Source organism: Pocillopora damicornis, chromosome 6 (genome assembly GCF_964200805.1).
Source record: "Pocillopora damicornis chromosome 6, jaPocDami1.2, whole genome shotgun sequence".
Lineage (NCBI taxonomy): Eukaryota > Metazoa > Cnidaria > Anthozoa > Scleractinia > Pocilloporidae > Pocillopora > Pocillopora damicornis.
In genome coordinates, this window is record NC_142675.1 from 10069459 (window position 1) to 10096011 (window position 26553).

Consider the following 26553-nt stretch of genomic DNA (forward strand, 5'->3'; position numbering starts at 1 on the left):
GTCCTGTATTCGTTTAAATAAAGAGTTTTACAGTTCTATTAATATGGTATATATTCTTCTCATATCCGCTAAACACGAAGACAGTCAAAAATAGTTTTCCTTGTTTTTGCCCATAAATCATTCAGCTTGTTTCTTCCGCGGTGTGGAACTTGAAATAGGTAGGACAGGAGAGGTGAGAGTTTATATGTGTATCACATAATTTTATTGAGGGGTTTGAAACACCTGCAATTCTCTTGCATAGGCAACACTTTAGGAGTTCTTGGATACTGACACCGAAGAAGTTTTGTAGAGGTCACTCCGGTCTGGCCAAAAATTGAAACTCAAAAGCCTTCTTAAGTTATTCTCTTTGAAGTATGGATCCGCACCAAATATGTAGATGATACCTGATGATACAGTCTTTTTGATACGCATATACATGTTTGTTTTTCATATTTGATCATAAAAGAAAGGACTGAAATAGTTAAAAATATTTTAAAACCAAAGTACTGTTGTATTCAGCCTTCGAAAAAGGGCTTCACAGTAAACGCAGTAATCGCTATTTTGATTTAAATCATGAATTGATCACATTGATCTCGCCTACCCAAATTTCCATGGACTTCTACCGGTTTTTTCTCAATCTGAGTAATGTAATGATATGCATTTATTTGCACTCCAGACAATCTGATTCCCTATTTATTCACATAATGCGAAATCATCTACCGTCCGTTAACATTGTTTCATTTTATACTTTTGCTCTCTTTCAGTGTTTTCGTCAACCCTCGTTGTTCATCATAATTAATCATGAATGACAGCAATGCAACCTCAAAGTTTCCTAAACAACACTCCGACGATGGACTCAAGACCTTGAGCAAACTTCTTCCAATTGCCATAGCAATATTTCTGGCTAATGGACTCGCGTTTGTCTTGTTTTAGCGATGTAGTCGTCTTCGCACCTCTTCTAACTATGTGCTTCTCAGCCTGGCAATTTGTGACTTCAGTACTGGCGTTATCGCTATTCCATACTTCATTGTTTATAATTTTGGCATTTTCCCGTCACAATTAAGTGTTGGGGTACACGTCTCGCATACATTACTAGCTACATCAGGTGCTTATCACATACTCTTTATTACTGGGCTCAAGTACATTGCAACGGTCAGTCCACTGAAACACAATTTGGTGACTAAGAACTTGGTTTTGAAAATTGTGCTCGGCGTTTGGATCACTTCGACTGCTTTTGCTATCATTCCTTTTGTTCTGTATGATGCTTAGGTATCTACGCTTTGGGACGTTATTTATACTGCAGTTTGCTTCGTTGCAGTTTCCCTTTTCCCGTACATATTTATGATTTATGCATACATGGCCATGTTCAGTGCAATTACTAAAAGGCAGCGAGCACCTTTGATTCAGAATAAGAACTCACGGGAACAGAAGAAAAGCGAAAGTGACAGGAAGTGTATCTTGGTTTTCGCAGTTATGGCGATCATATTTGCCTGCTGTTGGTTCCCTTATTTTATCGTCATGCTATTATTCCAAATTGGATTAAAAGATTTGCATAGCGTCATTGAAGCTTTTGTGGTCATTCGATATTGGCCAACCCTCTTCTCTACACGTTTTTCAAACGCGACTTGTGGTCCGCCTTTCAGTATCTGTTGCAAAACAAGGAAAACGTCCGTTCTTCTTCTCAAAAAGGTCAAACGGGGTCTCTTAATCTCACGAACCGATTAAGATCCAGATCAAGCATCAACAACAGAAGGTTGAGGACTCTCGAAGAGGAAGGACAAGAACCAAGAATAATTCGCGATAGGAACATGACCTTTAGTGACGAGACATTTCATACAAGTTGTGTTTAACTGCTTGCAGGGAATGAAAGAAGAACGCAGACTTGGTACCTCATTTATGAGTCAAGGGTTACTGCTGAATCGCCATTAAGAGCTGTTGTGTGGTTGAATTTATGCATGACCTTCATGTATAATACACGCGCGAGACGGTTTGTCAAATTTGAGAGTTCATAAGAAAATTTACCTTTGCACTTACGGTTCCAAAGATTGCAGGTACAATAATTTACATAGGTGAGATCAATACTAAGATTACTAAGAAAGATTTGGTAAATGCATTAAAGATTTTCAGTTCATTTTCAATTCATTTACAATTTTTGCTGGATACTTCATTAGTATTGTAAAAAAAAATTTAGGTAACAGTTCCTTTTTTCCCCATGCATATGGACATCACAGGTTGCAAAAAGGAAACTCAGTTTTTTCTGTGAGCTTGTACAAGCATGAATATTATAGCATTTTGTTTCTGAAATGGCTTGAGCAAGAAGCTCATCTTTTAGATTCTGGCGGAAACGAATGTCTTTATACGGGAGCATTGATAAGACAAAGTTTCTTGTTGCTACCAAAACTTTTGGATTAGGTTAAGTTCACTTTCAGTCCTTGGAAGTTTCCAGTTTTTGATATTCCATAAAACACATTCATTACAAGTACGATTATTTCAAACTTTCTGGCTTTTTCAAATGTTTTCATTAGTCTTTTTGGTGACTTTGGTGTCTTATTAGCCAACTAGTTTAGCTTGAAAAGTGAAATTAGCAGTGTTTTTTAAAAAGACAGGTTTGCATACGCGTCGCTTCACTGTAATGGTTTTTGAGAAAGCGTTCTCTTTCTGATGAATAATTTTGTTATGAGATAAAGTAATAAAGACGCTAAGGACAGAATTTGTGGGATATTACTCAGAAACCTTCATTATTCACACTTCTAACCTTTAATAGTATCAACTAGGTAAGCCGATCTGACTTGTAAAACCGTACATAGTTTTAATATTCCGACCAATATGATATCGATTCAGATAGACTGTTATTATTAAACGACTTAAAAATATACTCCCGCAGGAAATTCACCACCATGATTGAAGGAAAAGGGTATTGACTTAATGTCTGTCGTCCTAAGACAATTAAATAATTAGTTTGGTCTTCAAATTCAACTGATTTCATCGATTTCAGTCGACTGTTCAAACAAACAATGTAGGTGAAAAAGAAAAAACCTGTCTCATTTTATGTTCCACTACAAAGAAAGATCAAGGAGACATTCAAAATTCTTATTTAAAAATTTTGATAACATCAACCACGTATTTCACTCCGAACAGTAAAAATCACACGCATGAATGTATTTTTTTTTATTAACAAGGAAGTTATCAATTCTGGCAAACTGTTCCTTATGATCAAATGAGACAAAGTATGCATTTGACCATCTGCTACATTCAGACCTTTCCACCATTTATTTTCCGAGCAGTTTAAACAAATTAAAAGTGTTCCCGTCCACTTCACCCGATTGTTCATACAAAAACGACGCGACGAGAAAAAAAACGTTGCGAAAAAACCTACTTTTATTCGTAAGACAGGATAACCTACCTCTAGGATTGATAGACATTTCGTGCATTTTTACTTGTTCATGTTCAAGTGATGACACTCGTTGCATTTCCTTATCTGCCCCCTCAAATAGCTAAGTAATTTTTTTTTCAAATTTTTACTGGGGTAGTAAATTAAGTATCTTCCTTACGATTGGTCGTCGGCATGATAAGTCGTCTTAACATATTTTTCACTCAGATCAAATATTGACACTTCCTTTAAATTGAAGAAGTCGAAGCTCTTTTTTTTACCCTTCATCTAAATTCTTTATTACACGGTAAGTCGCAAGGTAAGTTGATTCTATAGATTTTCTTTCGAAGCATCAAATTGACATCAAATTAAAGCTCCCCTCGTGTTTTGGTGAAAAACAACGTCAAAGCAATGAAGAAAGTAATTTAGACATGTTTGCGACGAAAAGCTTCAAATATAACGTGCTCCAATAGCTACATCTTTTTTTTTTTTTGGAAATGGAAAATTGATTCAACGGAATTGGTATAACATACAACATGTTATGTTCTGGGAAGTCTCATAAAGACGAAACTATCTCCGTCATGGAGAACTTAAATTTGTGAAATTTGTCTTGCCGATCATTTAAAAGCCGAAAACAATTGGGGTTGCAGAGGCAGTTTCCTCGCTATTTGCAATTTCGTGTTCTATCCCTCTATCTTAAATTTGGTCTTAGGAATTTTTTGAAAACAGACAGTATGAAGGGCACAAGTATGTTTAACAATCTAGCAAATCTTAGGAAATTCCACATAAAGGAGACGCGATAAATATTGCTCGAAAGATCCGTATTTGTTTGTTGCGAAACATTACGTTATGGAATAGGACTTTGCCAAGAATCTGTATCTGAGCATGCGTTAACTTTCAATTCTGTCGCCTTTTGGAAATCTTTCCCGCAGTGTTTTCTTTCGGTTTACCTCTTTTTCTGGCGTAGAGGACCTATGAATATTACGGATACAGTTGCTGGAAACCCTAGATTCCATGACATAAAAACTGCATTGTGTTACACTGCTTTAACACACCCCTTTAGATAATAATCGTGCGATCTTAAGGAGCCGCCCTGTTTGTTTTGCACGTTGACACTTTTATACTTGCGCTATGTTCGCACCCAGATGTCGCGCGGTACAAAAACCCTATGGAGCCTCCTTAAGTCGAATTTCCAACTCTCAGGCGCCAATTATTTCTTCTCTATCGGACATTTATTTCCAGAACAACTCATTTTTAACGTCCATGAATATTAACTGACTATAATACAAACTTCCCGAAGGCAGAAAGGTCTTGAACAGTTCTTAAGGCAAGGTAATGAGCTCCATTTTTCGTTCTCAGTTTTGATCATGACTTGACAGTTTCAACTGTTACAACCCAACAATGATTAAAACAATATTATCTCGTAATCTAGAAGGTAGCGAATCTTAGGGAAGAAAAACATGAAGTTAATTTATTTCAGAGCAGCATTTATACGCCGAATCCATGATTTTCATATCTGCGATTGAAAAGTTCATGTCAAAATTTGACACTGAGATTAATCATTACCAAAACTGTGTTGAAATTGGTAAAAATTTGCAGTTTGCCAGTGACAAAGCTATGCTTTGCTCCTCTTTTCCAACTGATATCGAAACGGTAAATCATTGCGAAATTAGGAGAAAATTTTCAAACTAAAATCCCTATCTATCAAGATCTATTCACTTCTCAGCAGCCGAAGAGACAAAATTGCGTATCAAGAGTTTAATTTCTTTAATATACCATTCATCGGTATATTGACAGAAATAAACTATTCTTTTGTTTTCTAAATGGTATAAACCAAAAAAAAATAACCTACCTCAACATCGGTAAAAGTGTAGGATATTCATCTCACCGCTTCACAGCTCGGTAAATATCTGCATCTAGTCACCTCCACCTCGGTAAATGATCGTGAAACAGTGGAGATGATCACTATATGGTTTTTAGAGCGTATTTCTTTAACTTCGTTGGGCAATTTAAGATTTTCTTCACACGTTTTTCAAACGCGACTTCTGTTCCGTCTTTCGGAATCTGTTACAAACAAGGGAGACGTCCGTTCTTCTTCTCAAAAAGGTCAAACGGGTCTCTTAATCTCACGATCCGATTAAGATCAAGATCAAGCGTCAACAGCAGAAGAAGAAGGACAAGAGCCAACCTAACTTTTGGTAACGAGACGTTCCATACAATTAGGGTTTAACGGCTTGCGGGAAATAAAAGAAGAACACAGACTTGGTGCCACATTTACGAGTCAAAGGATCCCGCTGAATCGCCATTAAGACCAGTTGTGTAATTGAACTGAAACATAACTTTCATTTATTACAAACGCGCGAGGTGGTTTGTCAGTCTCCATTTATACTCAAGGATAGAGAGAGGCATTGTAAAAGGTTTTTTCGCCCAGAGACACAGCACAAACAAATAATTAATGATATCCATGCGTTCTGTCCGATGTAGTAATATGTATGTTTGCTTAATTATTTCTTGGATTGTTGTAGTAGTTTTGAAATGATAAGTAGTACTTTTGCGCTTGCGGATTATAAAGGAGAGTAGCAATCGTTAGGTATCAAGAGATAATGTTAGATATCATTCACGGAAGTCACAAAAACGTGTCTAGCACATGAAGTGGTGGCTATCAAGTCAAAGGAGAAGTATGCTGCAGAAAACTTTTCCGTATCTCTGCAAATTAGAATCCATTAAGTCATTATTACACTGAAAGTAACCTGGTCTTTGGACAGCTGTCTTTGTACATTGTATGTGCTCAAGAATTCGACGATGAACGCCGCCATTTTGAATCTTGCTGAGCAGCCTAGCCGTTTTATCGTGATGTAACCGAGTCTCGCCCCGAATTTTTCTCTGTTTGAATAATTTAAAGATCGAAACTGGACTCTGGTTTCTTTTCAGAAACTTAACTCATGGTACGCGGTAAATCTTTATGAGCACTTTCTAAAAGGGGAGAGGAAAGGCTTTGTCTTTCTAATTCTCCTTTCTTAACAATTTTTCACGACAAGAAAAGTACTGATTTTAATTTCTGGAAAGAACATATCAACAAAAGCAGAGTCAAACAGGAGAATTAATTGGACAAAAAAGGGAAAGGTACATAAAAGAACTTTATGAAAACGAGAAGGTATTGAAAAACTCTGGATTTTAGTCAATTTTTGAGTCTCGAGTTCTCAGCAGTTTTTTTCATTAAAATAGGTCCAGAAGGATGAAGAGCCGTCAAAGAATTAACGAAACTTTATTGAAAACAAGGCAAATATTTCCGTAGTATATTTATTTATGTATTCTTCAGTTAAGGTAGGAAATTTAGTTTTTATACGTGTCATTTTAATATTTCTTTTTGTTTTGTTTTAAAATGCGAGGCGATCAATGCCGTCAGTTGAGAAGGAGTCGACTTAACCTTTAATAATTCTAGCCAACATATCTGATTAACGGAGGTCTAGAAAATGCAACAGGAAGCTGAAAGCCACATTTTTTGGGGTACAACAACAATCTAATCCAGGATGGAAGATGCCCATGGTTTGAATTGTAGGTAAATAATTTTTACTAATTGAAGATGAAATCAGAGATAAGACATGTATTCATTTTCAGTTGGTCGACACTTTTGTACAAAAGGTAAATTGGAAATTTGAGAGTTCAAAAGTTAATTTCGCTTTTCACTCACGGTTCCAAAGATTGTATGTACAAATGATTTACATAGGTGAGATCAACGCCAAAATTTTATGAAAAAGATTTGTTAAATGCATTAAAGGTTTGAGTTCATTTTCAAATTTTTGCTGTATACTACAGCAGTTACTGTAAATTAACGATTTTGGTAACAGTTCTTTTTTTCCTATGTAAATGGACAGCGTAGGATGCAAAAAGGGAGTTTTTTCTGTGAGCTTGTACAAGTGTGAAGATTGTAGCTTTTTTTCTGAAATGGCTTGAGCAAGAAGCTCATCTTTTGCATTCCCGCCAGAATGAGGAACTTTCTTATAGTGGTGGGAAAACGAGACTAATGTCTTTATCCGGGAGCATTAATAAGACAAAGTTCTTGTCGCCACCAAAATGTTTGGATTAGGTAAACTTCACTTTCAGTCTCCGGAGGTTTGCAATTTATGATGGTCTAAAGAACAAATTTATTACATGCGTGATTATTTCAAACTTATTTCTGCCAGTATTTTTGGTGACTTTTTGTTTTTTAAAAGACAGGTTTGCATAAATGTCGCTTCGCTTTAATGATTTTTGAAAGTTTTCTCTTTCTGATAAATAATTTTGCAATCAGATAAAGGAAATAAAGACCCCGGGAGCAGAATCTGTGGGATATTACCTAGAAATCTGTATTATTCACACTTCTAAGCTTTGATAGTGTCAGCTAAGTATGCCGATCTGATTAGTAGTCATGCATAGTTTTTTATATTCCGACCAATATGATATCGCTTCTGACAAACTGTTATTATAAACCGAGGTAAAAAAATATTTTCCTACAGGAAAATTTACCACCATGATGGAAAATGGTATTGACTTAATTTATGTCATCCTAAGTCAATTTAATTATTAGTTTCGCCTCTAAATTTTAATTATTTGATTTAATTTATTTAAATAAATTAAAACTGTTCCTGTCCCCTTCTTCTGATTGTTCAAACAAAAACCACGCTATGAGAAAAAAAAACGTTTCCAAAAAAGCTATCTTGCTTTCTACGACAGGATAACTTACCTCTAGGATTGACAGATGTTATATTTTTATTGGTTTATGTTCAAGTGATGTCACACGTTGCATTTCCTTGTCTGCCTTCTCAAATGGCTGAGTAATTTTCTATTGAATTTTAGTCTGTTAGTAATTTAAGTATCTTCTGTACGATTGGTTGTCCGAATGATAAGTCATCTTACCATACTTCTCACTCAGATCGAATATTGACATTTCCTTGAAATTGAGGAAGTCGAAGCTATTTTGTTTTTTTTTTCTGTGCATCTCACTCAGCTCTTTACTACATGGTAAGTAGTAGCAAGGTAAGTTGATTCTATAGCTTTTCTTTTGAAGCCTCAAAATTGACATTATTTCAAAGCAATTAGGAGAAAGTTCCGAAATTTCATTTCTATCAAGAGCTCCGTTATTGTTTTGGTGGAAAACAATGTCACAGCAATGAAGAAAGTAATTTAGCCATGGTTGCGACGAAAAGCTTTAAATGTTACTTGCTCCAATAGGTACATTGTTTTTTCATTGTTAGAAATGGCTATGCACCTAAAATCGATTTAACGGAACACGTTATGTCGATGAAATCTCATAAAGATGAAACTATCTCCGTCATGGAGAACTTGAGGAGGCTCAATAGGGTTTTTGCTCGATGTTTGCGCGCGCATCAGGGTAATGTTTCTCTCGTAACTTTTTAGGTTTTTTTTATTCATTTCACGGTCACTTAAAGCCATCAAAAGGTTCGGACTTTTCGTTTGCTGTAGTAAATATTATCAAAATGATTTTCGTTACTAGGCTGAGGCTCCATGAAGGAAGGTGCTTGCCAGTGTTAATTTGGCTTTGCTTTTGATTTTCTTCAATTTGCTCGGGTGAGATCTTTCAAAATGTTCACAATTTGCGCAATTTGTCCTGCCGATCATTTGAAAGCCAAAAAAATTGGGGTTGCAGAGGCAGTATCCTCACTATTTGCAATTTTGCGTTTTTTCCTCTATCTCAAATTTTGGTCCTACGAATTTTTTGAAAACAGGCAGTAGGAAGGACAGAAATGTGTTCAACGATCTAGCAAATCTAAGGATATTCCACCGGAGGAAACGCAATAAATATTGCTCTAAAGATCCTTATTTTCTTTGTTGCAAAATATTGCGTAATGGAATAGAAGTTCGCCAAGATCTGTAACTGAGCGTGCGTACACTTTCGAAGCTGTCGCCTTTTGGCAATCTTTCCCATCGTGGTTACTGTTTGGCTGACTTCTTTTTCACGCGTAGAAGGCCTATGAATATTACAGGTGTAGTTGCTGGAACACATAGGTTCCATGACATAAAAACTGTATTGTGTTAAACGGTTTAAGCACACCTTTGAACATTGATCATGATTTGAAAGTTTCAACTGGTACAACCCAACAATGATTAAGATCATGTTATCTCGTAACGAATATTGGGGAAGAAAAACATTAAGTTAATTTATTTCAAAGCAGCATGTGTACACCGAAACCACGTCATATCCGCGATTGCAAAGAATTTTGACACTGAGATTTCAAAGAGTAAGCTAATCATACCAAAATTGTGTTGAAATCTGTCAAAATTTGCAGTTTGCGAGTGACAAAGCTAAGCTTTGCTCCTCTTTTCCAATTGTTATCGAAATGATAAATTATTCGGAGATTAGTAGAAAATTTTCAAACCAGAATCCCAAATTGCACCCCGCAGCAAATTTTCGTAAATATCTTTTTTTTATAGTATGTACTACAGAGATGAATAGTGCTTTACGCGTGGGCTGATTGGCTGGTTTGGAAGTTATTATCAAGATCTATTCACTTCTTAGCATCCGAAGAGACAAAATTGCGCGTCAAGAGTTGAACTTCTTTAATTTACCACTTCTCGATATATTGACAGAAATAAACTAATTTTTTGTTTTCTAAATGGTATAAGTTGAAAAAAAAACCTACCTGAACATCGGTAAAAGTGTAGGATATTCATGTAGCCGCTTCACAGCTCGGTAAATATCCGCCACTAGTGACCTCCACCTCGGTAAGTGATCGTGAAATAGTGGAGATTATCGCTATATGGTTTTTAGAGCGTAATTCTTTAACTTCGTTGGGCAATTTGAGATTATCTCCTCGACAATACTCTGACGATGGACTCAAGGCCTTAAGCAAACCTCTTCCAATTACCATAGCAATAGTTCTGGCTGATGGACTCGTGTTTGTCTTGTTTTACCGCTGTCGACATTATTCATTCTGCAGTTTTCCTGTACATATTTATGATTTATGCATACATAGCCATGTTCAGTGCAATCGCTGAAAGGCAAATGACCGTCGTTGATTCAGAATAAGAACTCACGGGAGCAGAAGAAAAAAAAGGGACAGGAAGTGTATCTTGGTTTTTTGCAGCCATGGTGATCATATTTGTCTGCTGTTGGTTCTCTTATTTTATCGTCATGCTTTCAGTCAATAAAGCATAAAAAACGCGACTTCTGGTCCGTCTTTCGGAATCTGTTGCAAAACAAGGAAAACCTCCGTTCTTCTACTCAAAAGGTCAAACGGGGTCTCTTAATCTCACGAGCCGATTAAGATCCAAATCAAGCGTCAACAGCAGAAGGTTGACGACGCCTGAAGAAGAAGGACAAGAACCAAGAATGGTTCGCGATAGGAAAGTAACATCTGGTAACGAGACATTCCATACAAGTCGTGTTTAACTGCTTGCGGGGCATTAAAGAAGAACACAGACTTGGTGCCTCATTTACGTATCAAGAGTTCCTGCTGAATCGCCATTAAGAGCAGTTGAACCAAAAAATAATATGTAATATGCATGTTGCATAAATAGTAATATGCATGTTTGCATAATTTTGTTTTAGATTGTTGTAATACTCTTGAAATGATGGCTGGTACTTTTGCGCTCGTGGATTATGAAGGAAAGTAGCAATCATTAGGTATCAAGAGATAATGTAAGATTTCATTCACGGAAGTAATAAAAGCGTGTCTAGCACATGAAGTGGTGGCTATCAAGTCAAAGAAGAAGTATGCTGATGGAGACCTTTCATTTCTATCTCCGAAAATTAGAACCACTTATGTCATTGTTACACCGATTGAGGTTTTTAGATTCCAAAGAGTAACCTAGCCTTTGGAGAGCTGTCTTCGAACATTGTATTTGCTCAAGAATTTGGCGATGAACGCCGCCATTTTGAATTTTGCTGAGCAGCCTAGCCGTTTTCCTGTGACGTAACTGAGTCTCGCCTCGAGTTTTTCCATCTCTTAGCGATTTGTTTGAATAATTAAGCGATCGAAACTGGAATCTAGTTTCTCTTTAGGAACAACTCGTGGTGCGCGGTAAATCTCTCTGAACACTTTCTAAAAAGCGGAGGAAAAGTCTCTGTCTTTCTAATCCTCCTTTCTTAACTATCTTTCATGATAAGTAAAGTACTACTTTTCTTTTTCTGGAAAGAGCATATCAACAAAAGCAGAGGCAAACAAGAGAATTAATCAGACAAAAAAGGAAAAGGTAAAATAAATTAAATGAAAACGAGAAGGTATTGAAAAACTCTGGATTTTAGTCGATTTTTGAGTCTCGAGTTCTCAGCAGTTTTTTTTTAATTCAAATAGGCCCAGAAGGATGAAAAGCTGACAAAGTATAAATGAAACTTTATTGAAATTAAGACAAATATTTCCATAGTCAATATATTCATGTATTCTTCAGTTTAGGTAGAAATTTTAATTTTATACGTTCCATTTAAATATTTCTTTTTGTTTTGTTTTAAAATGCGAGGCGATCAATGCCGTCAGCTGAGAATGAGTCGACTTAACCTTTAACAGTTCTAGCCAACATCTTTGATTAACGGAAGTCTAGAAAATGCAACAGAAGCTGTAAGCCATATTTTTTTTGGGTATAACAACAATCTAATCCAGGATGGAAGATGCCCACGGTTTGAATTATAGGTTAGTAATTTTTCCAATTCTAAGATGAAATCAAGAAGACAGTTTAAGACATGTTGGTCGACACTTTGATACTAAAAGTGAATTGGAAATTTGAATTCAAAAGTGAATTTCCCTTTTCACTTACGGTTCCAAAGTTGGCATGTACAAATAATATACGTAGGTGAGATCAACACCAAAATTATTGAGAAAGATTTGGTAAATACATTAAAGATTTGGGTTCATTTTCAATTTTTGCTGTATGCTACAATAGTTCTGTAAATTAACGATTTGGGTTACAGTTCCTTTTTCTCTCCCATGTATATGGACATCGTATGATGCAAAATAAGAGTTTTTTTTTATGTGAGCTTGTACAAGCATAGCTTGAGCAAGAAGCTCATCTTTTGCATTCTGGCGGACACTTTTCGGCCAACAGCAAAACAATATTGACATATACAAGAGGAACTTTCTTATCATGGTGGGAAAACGAGACTAATGTCTTTCTCCGGGAGCATTAATAAGACAAAGCTCTTGTTGCTACTAAAATGTTTGTATTAAGTAGACTTCACTTTCAGTTTTTGGAGGTTTGCAATTTTTGATGTTTAATAGTACATATGTGCGATTATTTCGAACTTTCAGTCTTTTCCGACTGTTTGCTCCAGTGTGACTTTGGTGTTCTCTTAGCCAATAAGTTTAGTTTGAAGAAGTGAAATAAGCGCTGGTTTTTTAAAAGACAGGTTTGCATAAGTGTCGCTTTGCTGTAATGGTTTTTGAGACAGCTTTCTCTTTCTGATCACTAATTTTGAATTGAGATAAAGTAAATAAAGACCCCAAGAACGTAATTTGTGGGATATTTATTAGAAACCTGCGTTATTCAAATTTCTAAGCTTTGATAGTTATAGCTAGGCATGTCGATCTGATTAGTAGTCATATATAGTTTTCATATTCCGACCAATATGAATCGATTCTGACAAACTCTTATTATAAACCGAGGTAAAGAAATGTACTCCCGCAGGAAGTTACCACCATAATTGAAGGAAAATGGTATTGACTTAATTTCTGTCGACCTAAGACAATTTAATAACTAGCTTTGCCTCTAAATTTGACTGATTTCATGGATTTCAGTCGACGCAGGTGAACAAAAAAATCCTTTCTCACTTAATGTCCCCCTGTATAGCACGGTCAAAGAGACATTGTTCAAAATTTTTGTTTAAGAGTCTTGATAACATCAATCTCGTATATCACTCTGAACGGTAAAAACACAAACATTTATGAATTTTTTTAATCGCAAGGAAGTTATCAATTCGGGCAAACTGTTCCTTATGATCAAATGAGACAATGTACTTTACATTTAACCATCTGCTACATTTAGACCTTTCCACCATTTATTTTCCGAGCGGTTTAAACAAATAAAAACTGTTCCCGTTCCCTTCTGATTTTTCAAGCACAAACCACGCGACGAGAAAAAAAAACGTTGCAAAAAAGCTATCTTGCTTTCCACAGCAGGATAGCTTACCTCTAGGATTAACAGACGTTATATTTTATATTCAAGTGATGACACTCGTTGCATTTCCTTGTCTTCCCTCTCAAATTGCTAAGTAATTTTCTGTTGAATTTTAGTCGGTTAGTAATTTAAGTATCTTTTGTACGATTGGTCGTCTGAAGATAAGTCATCTTACCATACTTCTTACTCAGATCGAATATTGACATTTCCTTGAAATTGAGGAAGTCGAAGCTATTTTTTTTTTTACTCTGCATCTAAGGTCTTTACTACATGGTAAGTAGCAAGGTAAGTTGATTCTACAGCTTTTCTCTTGAAGTTTCAAAATTGACATTATTTCAAAGCAATTATGAGAAAGTTCCGAGATTTCATTTCTATCAAGAGCTCCGTTCGTGTTTTGGTGAAAAACATTGTCACAACAATGAGGAAAGTAATTTCGCCAATGGTTACGACGAAAAGCTTTAAATTTAACTTGCTCCAAATGGTTCTGCACCTAAAATCGATTCAACGAAATTGGTACACGTAATGTTCGATGAAATCTCATGAAGATGAGAGTTTTTGCTCAATGTTGACGCGCGCATCAGCGTAATGTTTCTCTTGTAGCTTTTTAGGTGTATTTCTTTTTCATTTCAAGGTCACTAAAAGCCATCAAAAGGCAGTTAGCGGGGTTCGAACTTTCGTTTGCTTTAGTAAATATTATCAAAATGATTTTCGTGCTTGCTAGTGTCAATTTGGCTTTGCTTTTGATTTTCTTCAATTTTCTTGGGTAAGGTCTCTCAAAATGTTCACAATTTGTGCAATTTGTCATGCCGATCATTTAAAAGCCAAAAAAAATTGGGTTGTAGAGGCAGTTTCCTTGCTATTTACAATTTTGTGTTTTCTCCTCTATCTCAAATTTGGTCCTATGAATTTTTTGAAAACAGGCAGAAGGAAGGACAGAAATATGTTCAAAAATCAAACAAATCTTAAGATATTCCACCAGAGGAAACGCAATAAATCTTGCTCTAAAGATCCTTATTTTCTTTGTCAAAAAACAATATAATGGAATAGAAGTTCGCTAACATCTGTATCTGAGCATGCGTAAACTTTCGAAGCTGTCGCCTTTTGGCAATCTTTCCCACAGTTTTTTCGTTTCGGTTGACCTCTTTTTCAACCGTAGAAGGCCTATGAATATTACGGGTGCAGTTGCTGGAAACCCTTGATTCCATGACATTAAAACTGTGTTGTGCTAAACTGCTTTACCACAGCTTTTCAGATAACAATCATGCGATCGTATGGAGCCGCCATGTTTGTATTACATGTTAACACTTGTAAAGCTCGCGGTATGTTCGCACCCAGATGTCGCGTGGTAAAAAACACTATGGAGCCTCCTCAAGTCGAATTTCCAACTCAAACTTTATGAAAAATAACTGACTGTAACACAAACTTCCCGCAGGCAGAAAGGTCTTGATCAGTTCTTAAGGCAAGGTAATGAATTCTATTTTTAGATATTGATATCACTAGATGTGCTTATCTCTTAATTTTCTTTCTGTTTGTTCAAAGATTTTTCCGTTCTCAATTTTGATCATGATTCGACAGTTTCAACTGTTACAACCCAACAATTACAAAATCATATTATCTCGTAATCTCGATAGTAGCGAATCTTGGGGAAGAAAAACATGAAGCTAATTTATTTCAAAGCAGCTTGTACACACCGAAACCAGGTGGGTAAAAGTATTGGATATTCATCTCGCTAAGATTTTCTGTTTTTAACACTTTTCTTAATTATCAATGATTTCATTGGAAAAAAAATTTATTAGTTAAAAAGGTGGCTTGGAAGAATATGAACTAAAGCAGTGGAAGATGCAGCCGAACGCGTTTTACCGTCAGTCGGTTTTGGGTGGCGTGGTCAGAAACAGGTAATCAATGAGGTGAGGCATATTTTCAAACTCTCAGTTACTGCGAAAACTAGGAGAAATGACTGTAAAAAGATTGTTGATATTTGATAACTTGTTTGCAATTTTAAAGATATTTCAAGATCAAGAGCCTCCCGTGAGGGGCTGCTTAATTGGTGAGTTTTGAAAGACCTTGAAAACGCTGACTATCGCTACTACTGGCCGCTTTTTTCGGCAGCTGATGTTGAATCTAAGCCCGTTTTTAGTTTAGTGGTTAAGCTCATACAGATCTTCTTTGAACGTTGCTTAAATAGAAATTCGATCTGTTTAACCTCAAATCTTGCTCAAAACATATCTGAGAAATTTAGACATTTTATTCGATATTCTACCCGTAATTTCAAATCAAACTCGATCGTGCTGTGCGCTTGCCTGATTTGAAATTTGTTTGAGTGTTGATGGCTGGTGGAAAATTTTCAGTAATTACTTTAGAACTGTACACGTTGATACCTTATCTCTGACCACGCCATGCCGCGCCATTTGGTCTCATCAAGTGGAGATGATGACCAACTTTTTAAAAGACTTTTTTCTGCTTTTGTGGCAAATGAACAGAGAAGACAAATCAATCGAGCGATATGATATACAAGTTTTGATTAGCGAGGACACTGAGGCATTACGGGTTTTGGAAAACATTCGATTGATTCCCTTAATTTGGTAAACAAATAGGATCTCCGGTGGTCGAAAATCAGCAGAACAAATGATGACAAGACACTGAAATGACGGTGAAAAAGACCACTAAGAGTAAAGAGCCTTTCTTCTGAACAGTCATATCGTTAAAAAAGCTCAAGAAACGTGACATTTCAAGTGAAAAAGATCTATTGAATAGAGGGATTACTTGAAAAGTGTGGGTGAGAAAATGTCCAAGGCTTTGAAGGTAGAAAATCAAGATATGAGTAGTCATAACGGATGTAAAAAACCCAAACGTTGAAATGAATTTCATGACCACAAGAAAAAGAATTTGTCATCAGAAGTGTGATTAAAATATTCGTGTTGTTGTGTACATATCTAAACTTAGGTTAGACAATTTGAAACCCATTTGAGGAAGAACGAATTCAGAAATCACCCGAATGTAAACTGAGGCGGTAGAAAGTTACTTAAACGTTTCAATTTAAACGAGATCGCATCGAAAAATTGTTTTTCTCTCTATACCTCCATACATTGCTTTCGAAACAGGCAAAATTCCGGTATTTCATCAATATTTACAAAATAAGCATTAACAGTTTGTGATTTGATCTTATTTTTCAACCTTATTTCGTTAAAATATGCAAGAGGGCAAAAAATGTGTTATCGGTAGGATCATGAGACATATTTTTTTGAAAAGTGGCGAATGATCGAGACAAATTTGACGTCTACCTTTGAAAGCAACTGGCGTCTGGTGCAATAAATTTGAAAATCAATGGCAGTGTTGAGTCGAAACACATTATTCTGAATTGTGCTAAGCCGTAAGTTTTGTGGCCTATTTTTGCGAATTAGCTCTAAAAATGTTATTTAAAAATATAAAATCAGGTTGTGATGAAGGGAGATATCTTACCGTGAAATCTGCATATCTCCTGAATTTGTTGAATAAAGACGAAACTTCCCGTTTTTTACATAAACGGGAACTTTACGTAGAGACAGAAGAACGAGATAAGATGAAGCAAACTTAGTGGAAAAAAAATGTTGTACCATTCATGGATATCTTGAATATGAAAGTGATCTTCGCAGTGATGGATATCTTGTCGAGATGCTTAATATAGCAGAAACTGAGATCACTCAAGGGCGTTAAAATCTATTGAATATCTTCCTCAAAGGTTGGATTTGCATTAAGCATTTCATTTCCTGGGGTGTTGCTAAAGCGTATTCATATCGTGGCCATAAAAACCAATAGGACGAGCTTAAAGATTAATATCATGGAATTCTTTTAAAGTAAAAGGTTTTCTTCTTCTGTTTATATGGAGGCGGTTTCAGATCAATTTATGCTGTTCTCGCATTTCCCCCGGTGACAAAACATGCGCCAAAAATGGGACCGCTTCAAGTTGTTTAAAACGATCCACGAAAGCTTGTAGTGTAAAGGAAAATTGCAGATGGGGAGTTTGGAGAGAATGAAACCTGTAAAAAACACTTGCACAGAAGGCAGTGCGTAAGTAACGGCCAGGTGATCCCTCATTAAATGCATATTTTTCTTATTTTGAAATTTCCTGGATATCAACACTGAGAAATTCTGTGAGTAGTCATTATCCCCAGGTAAAGTTTGGGACTTAAAATCGTACACAAGTTAAATTATTTGAGCCTACTATGATGATGTCTGCATCGATGCACTTTTGTCTCGATGTGGAACAATAACCTTTTTAGAAAACCATGGGGCGGAGTTATCGTCGACGGTCTAACTCGGTATTATACGAACTCTAAAAAGTGTAAATTCGGCAATTCATTAATGAAACAATCAGAGCCTCGTAAGCCTTCTATTTTGGAGTTTTGGATTCGAGCCTTTTTTTGTTGCACCATAATAGAATCAATGAAGTTTTTGAGAAGCCTTGTCAATCTCACCCTTTCTCCTTACTCTTCTATGCATATGTTAGTTTTTCTGACGCAGAGACTGGGCCTGCGTGGCTACTCCGTCCAGTGTTTTTGAAGAAAGTTGTAATGTTTTTCAGTATTATCGATATTAGGACTTCATCTGTAATATCAATGGTGAAAGCTAAACGAAAACTGAAAAAGTGTACAATGAAAAAGCCCAATAGGTGGTCATAACTGCTGAAAGCTTTTGACAACTGAATAATAATGACACATTGATAGCGAACTAAACCGCAACAATAGCAGCTAGCCAACCTGCTTCATCAACAATTGCGTTATCGTTCTAATGAAAATCGTTCTTTATTTCTTTAAACGTTCCCTTCTGTAGAGAATATAATCGATTGTGGTATGTGAATAGACGTGTTCATTCATGCTTTCAACTGCACTTATCCCCGGACATAAACAGTGTAAGGAGTACCACATAAATTTACACTTCGTTATCTAATAGGTAATGGGACTCTCCAAATTCATTTACAACTGATCATAAGTAGCCGTATTGCTTTTATCAGTTCGGAAACGTTGTTGTATGAAAAGGAATGAATAAAAACCCAGCGTTATGGCAGCCCAAATGTAATTTATTGATGAGATTTTGAAACTCAGGGTTGAGTCAGAGGGTAGAAATGTCGATGCAGAATTTGCAAGTTATTGTCAAATTTTCGAAATGAAGATAACCGGCTGTGAATTCTCTTGTGTTTTTACCTTTTTAAGACAATACGACGTTGATGTCAGTGAAATTTAGTTATAATTTATTATCTAGCTCAGTTTGCTCATAAAATTAAATACAGCGGCAAAGCTGTATTTGGTTAGAATTAGGGACAATTTCCATTTCTATTAGATAGGTTTTAACCCTCTGATTGATTTGAATTAATTTATATAAGTTATTTAACATTATGAGCAACTCAGCCTTCGTTTATCGAGCAAAAAGTAAGACCTAACAAAAAGATTACAAATTAAAGGGTCGAAAATTGAGCCGAATCATTTTATTAAATACGAATGAGCATATTTGATTCTTAATTGGTCAATAAATAGGCTAATATAAAAAGTGAAATCATCACAGTTTAGTAAAACATTTTAGGTTTACGCAGTCTTGATAACAACGTAGATATTAAGAAAGATGTGTTTTCGTCTTGTCACGAGCGTGGGACAAAGAAAAAAATCTGAGTCCCCATTAGGAATAGGAGTAGGAAAGAGATGTTATCCGACAAATATCCGCTGAAGACGAAGGCAGTCAAAAGAAAATTTCACGCTTGTTTTTGTTTTGTTTTTGTTCCTTTAGTCTGTTTCTTCATGGGGAAAAACTCAGTTTTAGTTATCCGCAGAGAGAAATCTGACATGGAAAGGACGGGTGTATATATGAACCACTTTCAAGCCTTTTGCGCAGGCAACACGCGATTAGATATTTTATGCACCTCAAGCGGTAGTCATGTAGCCGGTGGTGCCATTAGAGACGCTAGAAACATTATTTATATGTATACAGCTTATGATTATCATTCGGCTAAGTTTGCGCTTGGAAGGTAGTAGAGTGACAAGGCTTCGTTTTGACGATAATAGTGATTCTTCTTTCAATTTTAGCAGGCACGTGTAATATCTTTAGTTGGAATTTAAACAAGTAAATTTAAAGGTGATCAATCATTAGATATAATTTCCTTTTGCTCTGCGGATATTTATTTTACCGCTCGGAACAGAAAAAAATAAGAAAAAAGTAAACAATCAAGAAAAAGGCGAGCAACTCGAAAACAAAACGAAAGCGAAAAAAGCTGAGCGAGACAAACTGAGCCGTTTTCTTTCAAAAGGACCTTTCAAAATATTTGTTCTTCATAGTGATCAATTAAGAAGCTAATTTGAATAATTGTTATAATCGTAGGTAAATGCATATGTATTTAATTTAAAGAAAAGGCTGCCAGTTTTATTAACCATACCTCGATGTAACGAACATTTTAGTTCTTGTTCCTGCAAATTCGTTGAATCGAGGCGGTGTGTTTAGACGTTATCTATGGCTTACACCTTTGTCAAAGAAGTCTTGAGTCGGCGATACATAGCCAGAGTACTAAGCAAATTCCACAGAAGCCATGGAAAGCCGGATCGTATCCAGAGTGATCGCGGCCTAGAATTTCATGGGCACTTTAAGAATTTCTGCGAGAGGTGAAAAATGGGAAGAATTCGAAATAGATTTTAGCCTCCTTCAATCTTAAGGAGGTAAGTTTTAACTTTCACACCGGCGATTGCGCGACAAAGTGATCCGATCTACTTACCATGGAAGATATAGGAGTCAGCTGTAAAATAAAAAAAACACTCCAAGGTACTATGGAATCCATAATGAGGGAGAGAAGAGGAACTTACGCTGTAGCTGTTCCAGGCGCATTGAAGGTTACTTTGGGCAACGATCGACAGAAGCGTTGCAATGTTAAATAAGAGGGAAAAACTTATCTTGACAACACGCGAGCGTCAGGAAGAAAGCAAAGTACTACAACTGAAAGCTGAACGAACGAAATATGGACCAGGAAATACCTCGTAACTCTTTTACAACAGAGTATATACATTCCAGGAGACGTCAAAGTTCGCAATTTGCAATAGTTTACAAACTAAAATAGTAAGGCAGGTCGAATTCAACACTTTTGCTCTATAGTTTTTTTGATTCTTATACAGAATCTGCAGGTGAAATGTTAGGTAAAATCCGACCGAATTGTGGATCATAAAGCGCGCAAGTTATCTCGTATGACTATTAGAAAACAAACTGCTCAAGGCGTGAGTTTTATGCCGGAATGAACGACGGCCTAATTCTCGGGAACATGGTGATTGCTCAGGCCTAATTCTCGGGAACATGGTGATTGCTCAGGGTGACAGCGCTGTAAAACTCAGGTACTGTGAATGATGTGACCCTACGTTCGATGCATCAGAAAGGATACCAGAGCAAGCTCTTGTTGTTTATATAAAGGGCGGACGATGTTTCTTCTGAGGCTTGCTTCACTGCGGGAGATCGCCATGATGAGCAAACCACGATGGACCATAGTATGACCATAGACGCTCTGACGCTGTCGTAATTTGTATGAATTTTAACAGTTATACTATAATAATGAGTTTGACTATATTTTCATCATTCATGTTTTGTTTCTGTTTGTCACCAAACTATATCTGCTATACGTATGTTAGCTGTGTTTGAGTTTTATCATCGTACGTAAACTAATTGATCTAATTGAGCGCCAAAACTTTCAAAACTCGGAGAGTCCATTTCTTTTTCTCTTTGGTGATTTTAGTCTTTGCTAAAGTTATAATAACGTCTATCAAGGCGCTTGGCATGTTCACAAACCCTTGCTTGTTTCTGTTGCTACTTGCCAGCACTCTTAGCAAAAAAGCTAGAGAGGAATTCGGAAAATGGTCAGACATTGTGCAAATCGGCAGATGACGTGACAGCTTTAGCCCAGCTCCGTGTTTTGTAACCTGATAACGCGCCCGTTAAACCGATGATAGCGCGAGTTATATCCGTACTTTATTATGATATAAAACGGGGAGGCAGTTACAAAATGTTTCATTATTACAAGATCCCGCCGAGCAACGACACGGTATCACATTTAAGACTTCATCCAAATAAGATTTTAAAACAATGAAGGTGAAAATGAAACTCTCGAGGGAAAAATAAACACAATCTTTCAGCACAGCGGTAGTCTACGACAGATTCGAACCACTGACGGCTGAATAATGAAGACTTATTGAGAGAGAATCAAAAACGTAGCAATCCCACAAAAGTGACTCGCTATATATTTAGTCGATCTTCGCGTTATCATTCTAAAATATTGCCTTTTATATCAGGATATAAAATAGATTCTACGTTATTGGATGCTTGCAACAGGAACCTTTATCATTAATGGTATATTATTGTATGTGTTTAGACGTATTTTCACTCCACTTGTGCCTTGGCATATATAGCTCAAAAAGTGCTTTAGCAGGCAATAACTCGCAAAACGTAAGTAAACTTGCAATTTTCAAATATTCTTAACGTATCCTTTTTGCAGAGCTCAAAATTTACCATTTTTCCAATTTTATATAAACACACGAAGCTTTGAACATCTTGTAGCTGGCACACCTGCCATATGAAGCTGGTGTGGCTTACCATTCATATGATTTTTTTGGATTGGTAGAGAATCGGTGCGCATAATTTGCCTATAGTTTTAGGTTTGATTCACCATAAGCACTCATAATTTTTTGTTTTACCTAACCTCGTGTATGTCCTCGATTCGAAGTTTGTTTTCATTTGTATTTAAAAGCCAATTTCGCGCTTTTTTTTCATAGAAGAATAAATTAAGGATTGACAGTATGACTTGAAATACGGCAAAGAGAAATCATTAATTAATAACGCATCGCCATGACATGTAGCGGTACCAACACAAGGAAACATCTGATATGATTTTATTCGGCAGAGTTTGTTCTTAATTGGAAGAAAATACAGTGTTGGAGCTGTGGCTGGTCAGAATCAGCGACGGTTCTTATTTTCATATGACAAGTGTTGAGCCTCCGATTTACATTATGAATTCTTTGGCTGCTCTGTGCTTAGGACTCTGCCATTTGCTTAGCTGAATATCCATTTTACAGCTGGAAAGACAAAACGATTCTAATAAAACAAAGAAACAAGAAATAAAGAAGAAAAATCGAGAACAAGAAAAAACTTTTGTCGCAACTGTTTGTTTTGAATACGCATATATATGTTTGTTTTTCATATTTAACAATTACAGATATGACGGAGATAATTCATAACTTAGCAATTATGTTTTTCATATTTAACAATTAAAGATGTGACGGAGATAATTCGTAACTTAGCAATTAAACCTCTTAGCATTTATGTTTATTTCAAATTTCTTTGCTCTTATGCATTCATTTTGCCCTAGGTGGTGTAAACACAGTAATCGTAAATTTTCCAAGGTATGGTCTCGGCCATTTGAGTTTAATGGTAAAACAGGTAAAATTTTTTTTCTGAATTTGTCCAAAACGGTATTGATTTTAAAACTGAAACTGAGCTCGTACTTAGTGCAAATCATCATAGTTGCTAAATATGTATAACATCTCAGCAGGCCAGTTGATGTTTATCGAGAAAACAATGAACAAACCCTTAAAAAACCCCTGACAATCAACTATTGCATAAGAGAGATATACTGCATACGAGTATGATAGATTGCTGTCTTATGAAAAATATACCGAAGAAAACTATCGATTGTGGGTGTTATCGTGCAAAAGATATCAATCACCTTTAACTGGCCTTTGTAAAGAAGTCTTCAAACATGGCAAATATATCAGGTTTCTCCACCTCCTGAAAACCGTAAAAGCATAAGCTTTTTGACCTCAATATCAGTATTTCAATTTACTAAATCAAATTGAAATATTCAATTGATCTCACTTACGAAATTCCCACTGACATTTGTTGAAATTTTCTTTCAATCTCAGTTTTTGTATTCCAAATAATCTGAGTCTCTCGTTACGCACATGATGCGTAATAGTATAACTTTCTCTAGCATTGCTTCATTTTTACACTTTTGCTCTCTTTCAGTGTTTTCGTCATCCCATGTTGTTCATCGTAATAAATCATGAATGACAGCAATGCTACCTCAAAGTTTCTTCAAAAGCACTCCGACTTTGGACTCAAGACCTTGAGTAAATTTCTCCCAATTGCCATAGTAATAGTTCTGGCTAATGGACTCGTGTTCGTCTTGTTTTACCGATGTCGTCGACTTCGCACCTCTTCTAACTACGTGCTTCTCAGTTTGGCAATTTCTGACTTCAGTATTGGCGCTATCGCTATTCCATACTTCATTGTTCATAATTTTGGCATTTCGCCGCCACAAATGGTTGATGGGGTTTACGCCTCGCATACATTACTAGCTATTTCAGGTGCTTATCACATACTCTTTATTACTGGGCTCAAGTACATGGCAACTGTCAGTCCACTAAAACACCACTTGGTGACCAAGAGCTTGGTTTTGAAAATTGTGTTCGGCATTTGGATCACTTCTACTGTTTTTGCTATCATTCCTGTCGTTTTGAATAATGCTGATGTATCTGCACGTTGGGAAGTTATTCATAATGCAGTTTGCCTTGTTGCAGTGTTCCTTTTCCCGTACATATTTATGATTTATGCATACATAGCCATGTTCAGTGCAATTACTAAAAGGCAACGACCATCGTTGATTAAGAATAAAAACTCGCGGGAGCAGAAGAAAAAAAAAAGTGACAGGAAGTGTATCTTGGTTTTTGCAACCATGGCGATCATATTTGCCTGCTGTTGGTTCCCTTATTTTATGGTGATGCTTTTATTCCAAATAGGACTAAAAGATTTGCTTAGCGTCATTGAAGCTGTTATGGTCATTCGATATATCACATCTTTGGCCAACCCTCTTCTCTACACGTTTTTCAAACGCGACTTCTGGTCCGCCTTTCAGAATCTGTTGCAAAACAAGGTAAGGGCCGGTTCTACTTCTCAAAAAAGTCAAACAGGGTCTCTTAGTCTCATGAGCCGACTAAGATCCAGATCAAGCGTCAACAGCAGAAGGTTAACGACGCTCGAAGGACAAGGACAAGAACCAAGAATAATTCCTGACAGGAACGTGACCTTTGGGGAAGAGACATTTCTTACAAGCCGTGTTTAACTGCTTGCAGGTGATGGACACTCCACTGAGAAAGGTTTTTTTTTGCCTAAGAAAACAGCACAAAGTCATAGATAAGTTGGACTGAACACTCCGCGGGTATTGGATTGAGTTTAGCTCATTAAACCAATCACATTGCAAAAATAGGACCGGCGTAGCACCTCAAAAGCACGTACAATTTATTTACCAGTGATAGAGCATTCTTTTAACATTACTTTTTTTTGTTTGGTATATTATTATTTTCTTTAAGTGATACAGGATTTCCTGACGTATTGCACCACAACTCAAAAGCATTTTATTAATAGGTATAGGTTCGCTAATTTTAGTCTTTTACATGTTTTGTGAAAAGTTATAGTAATCGTTTGAAATTAAATTTACAATAGGTACTCTTATACTGGTGAGTTTTGAACTGTTTTCATGGGTGGTAAAGAATTTGACGATTGACAGCGCCATTTTGAATCGTGTTTAACAACTTAGCCTCTTTACTGTGAGGAAATGAGTCCCACCCTGCATTTTCCCGTCTCTTAGCGATTTGTTTGAATAATTAGGAAATGGAAACTCAATACAAAGAATGGTTTTTGACGATAACTAGAGCAGGGTCTATTTGTGAGCTGACGTTGTGGTTTTTCTTTTTCGGCCAATTTTTTTTAAAATGGCGGCGTCGAGTTTTAGGCATTTTTGAGCGCACAATTCTTTTCCAAAGCTCAAGTTTTTCTTTAGAAACCTAATACGCGGTGAGTGGTAAATTTTTCCACTGTGTACAAAGGAGCGGAAAAATATGGTCTTTCTAATTGCTCCTTTTTTATTCTTGGTTCATAGCCCTCAGCTCCTCAAGTAAAGGCAGTGATTCTTGCGAAGCGTCGTCGGCATGTGATTGAGTCGGACGATAAAAATGAGATGTAGTTTTGGAAATTCTCTTTTTGTAGGCTTAGAGCTCATACATGTCTTTGAGAGTTTGTCTCCTGGTAGATTCAAAGCTTTGTTACTTGTGGTAAATTATTCATCACTTTTCATCGATAAACGAACACTTTTCTTCTTGCAGTACTTTCAAATGTGCACGAGTTGAGAACAACGATCGAAAATAAAATTCAACTTTGAATCGTTTTGAAACCCTATGTGACAAGTTGACGTCTCATGGGCCAATCCGACGCGAGCATTAGGCAAGACCTGTCACAAACCGCTCCTTTGTTTGACCGCTTTTCCCGCCTTATGAGAATTGCATAAAAATTAAAGCAGTTGGATAATTAATATCTTATGAGACGTTTTGGTGCGCAGTATCACTGAGTATTTTAGTCGTTTTTTGTATTTTGACTCGCCCTGCGGAATAGTAAAAAAAAAAAAGCACAACTCGTGAAATTACTCAGCGATACTACACACAAATACGTCTAAAAATATATATTTATTCTTGAATAATCTTACTGAAACGAAAGCAAAGTTCCTGGACAGTTAGTCGAGATAGCAGAGCTGTCTGGATTTTAAAAGCTTGTGATTAAAAGATTTACTATGAGATTTGTATGAATTACTTATAACCAGTTTACGTAACATGCTTTATATGTATTGGATAATTGGACCTTTGTAAAGTATATCGAATTTATTGTAGGTATGATTAACACAGAGAACTGCAAAACTGTTTAAAAGGCACTTTCTGTTGTTTAATTTTCCTTTCTGATGACTTAGTCATAATAATAGGTAAAATGGTAGTATCAATAAAATTAATATAATTGATGATGCTGATAACACGCAATTATTGGATAAGGTTGAGCATTATATTTGACAGTTATTCGAAGAGTGTGCGTTGAACATGAGATGGTTCAAAAAAGGCGTGTCGCGCCGAGTTTCAGTTTTTGGCCTTTTCAATTTTTGGCAAAATGCAAAAAACCATTACAGCCAATATTCAGCCATGTTAACCTCGCACTTGATCAATATCGCATCTATATCATGTGATAACCGAATTAGACCATTGTTTTTGGCAAAACGAGACTTTTCT

At 36.3% G+C, this 26553-nt stretch overlaps 1 protein-coding gene and 1 pseudogene across 2 annotated transcripts in view; both read left to right on the plus strand.

Annotated features, from left to right (window-relative positions):
- Positions 1-26292, plus strand: part of LOC149043860 (somatostatin receptor type 1-like) — a 66901-nt gene extending 40609 nt beyond the window's left edge. The window contains exons 3-4 of one of the 2 annotated variants that reach the window (XM_089209097.1): positions 22818-22888; positions 23474-26292. In XM_089209097.1, coding sequence (XP_089065223.1) covers positions 23511-24569 — 1059 coding nt within the window. In that variant the 5' untranslated portion in view covers positions 22818-22888; positions 23474-23510 and the 3' untranslated portion in view covers positions 24570-26292. Of the gene's footprint in view, positions 1-15230; positions 15364-22817; positions 22889-23473 lie in introns of those variants that run through there. The other variant, XM_089209098.1, reaches the window with a different exon arrangement.
- LOC149043863 (RYamide receptor-like) lies at positions 781-1829 on the plus strand (annotated as a pseudogene).
- Positions 26293-26553: the final 261 nt, after the last annotated feature.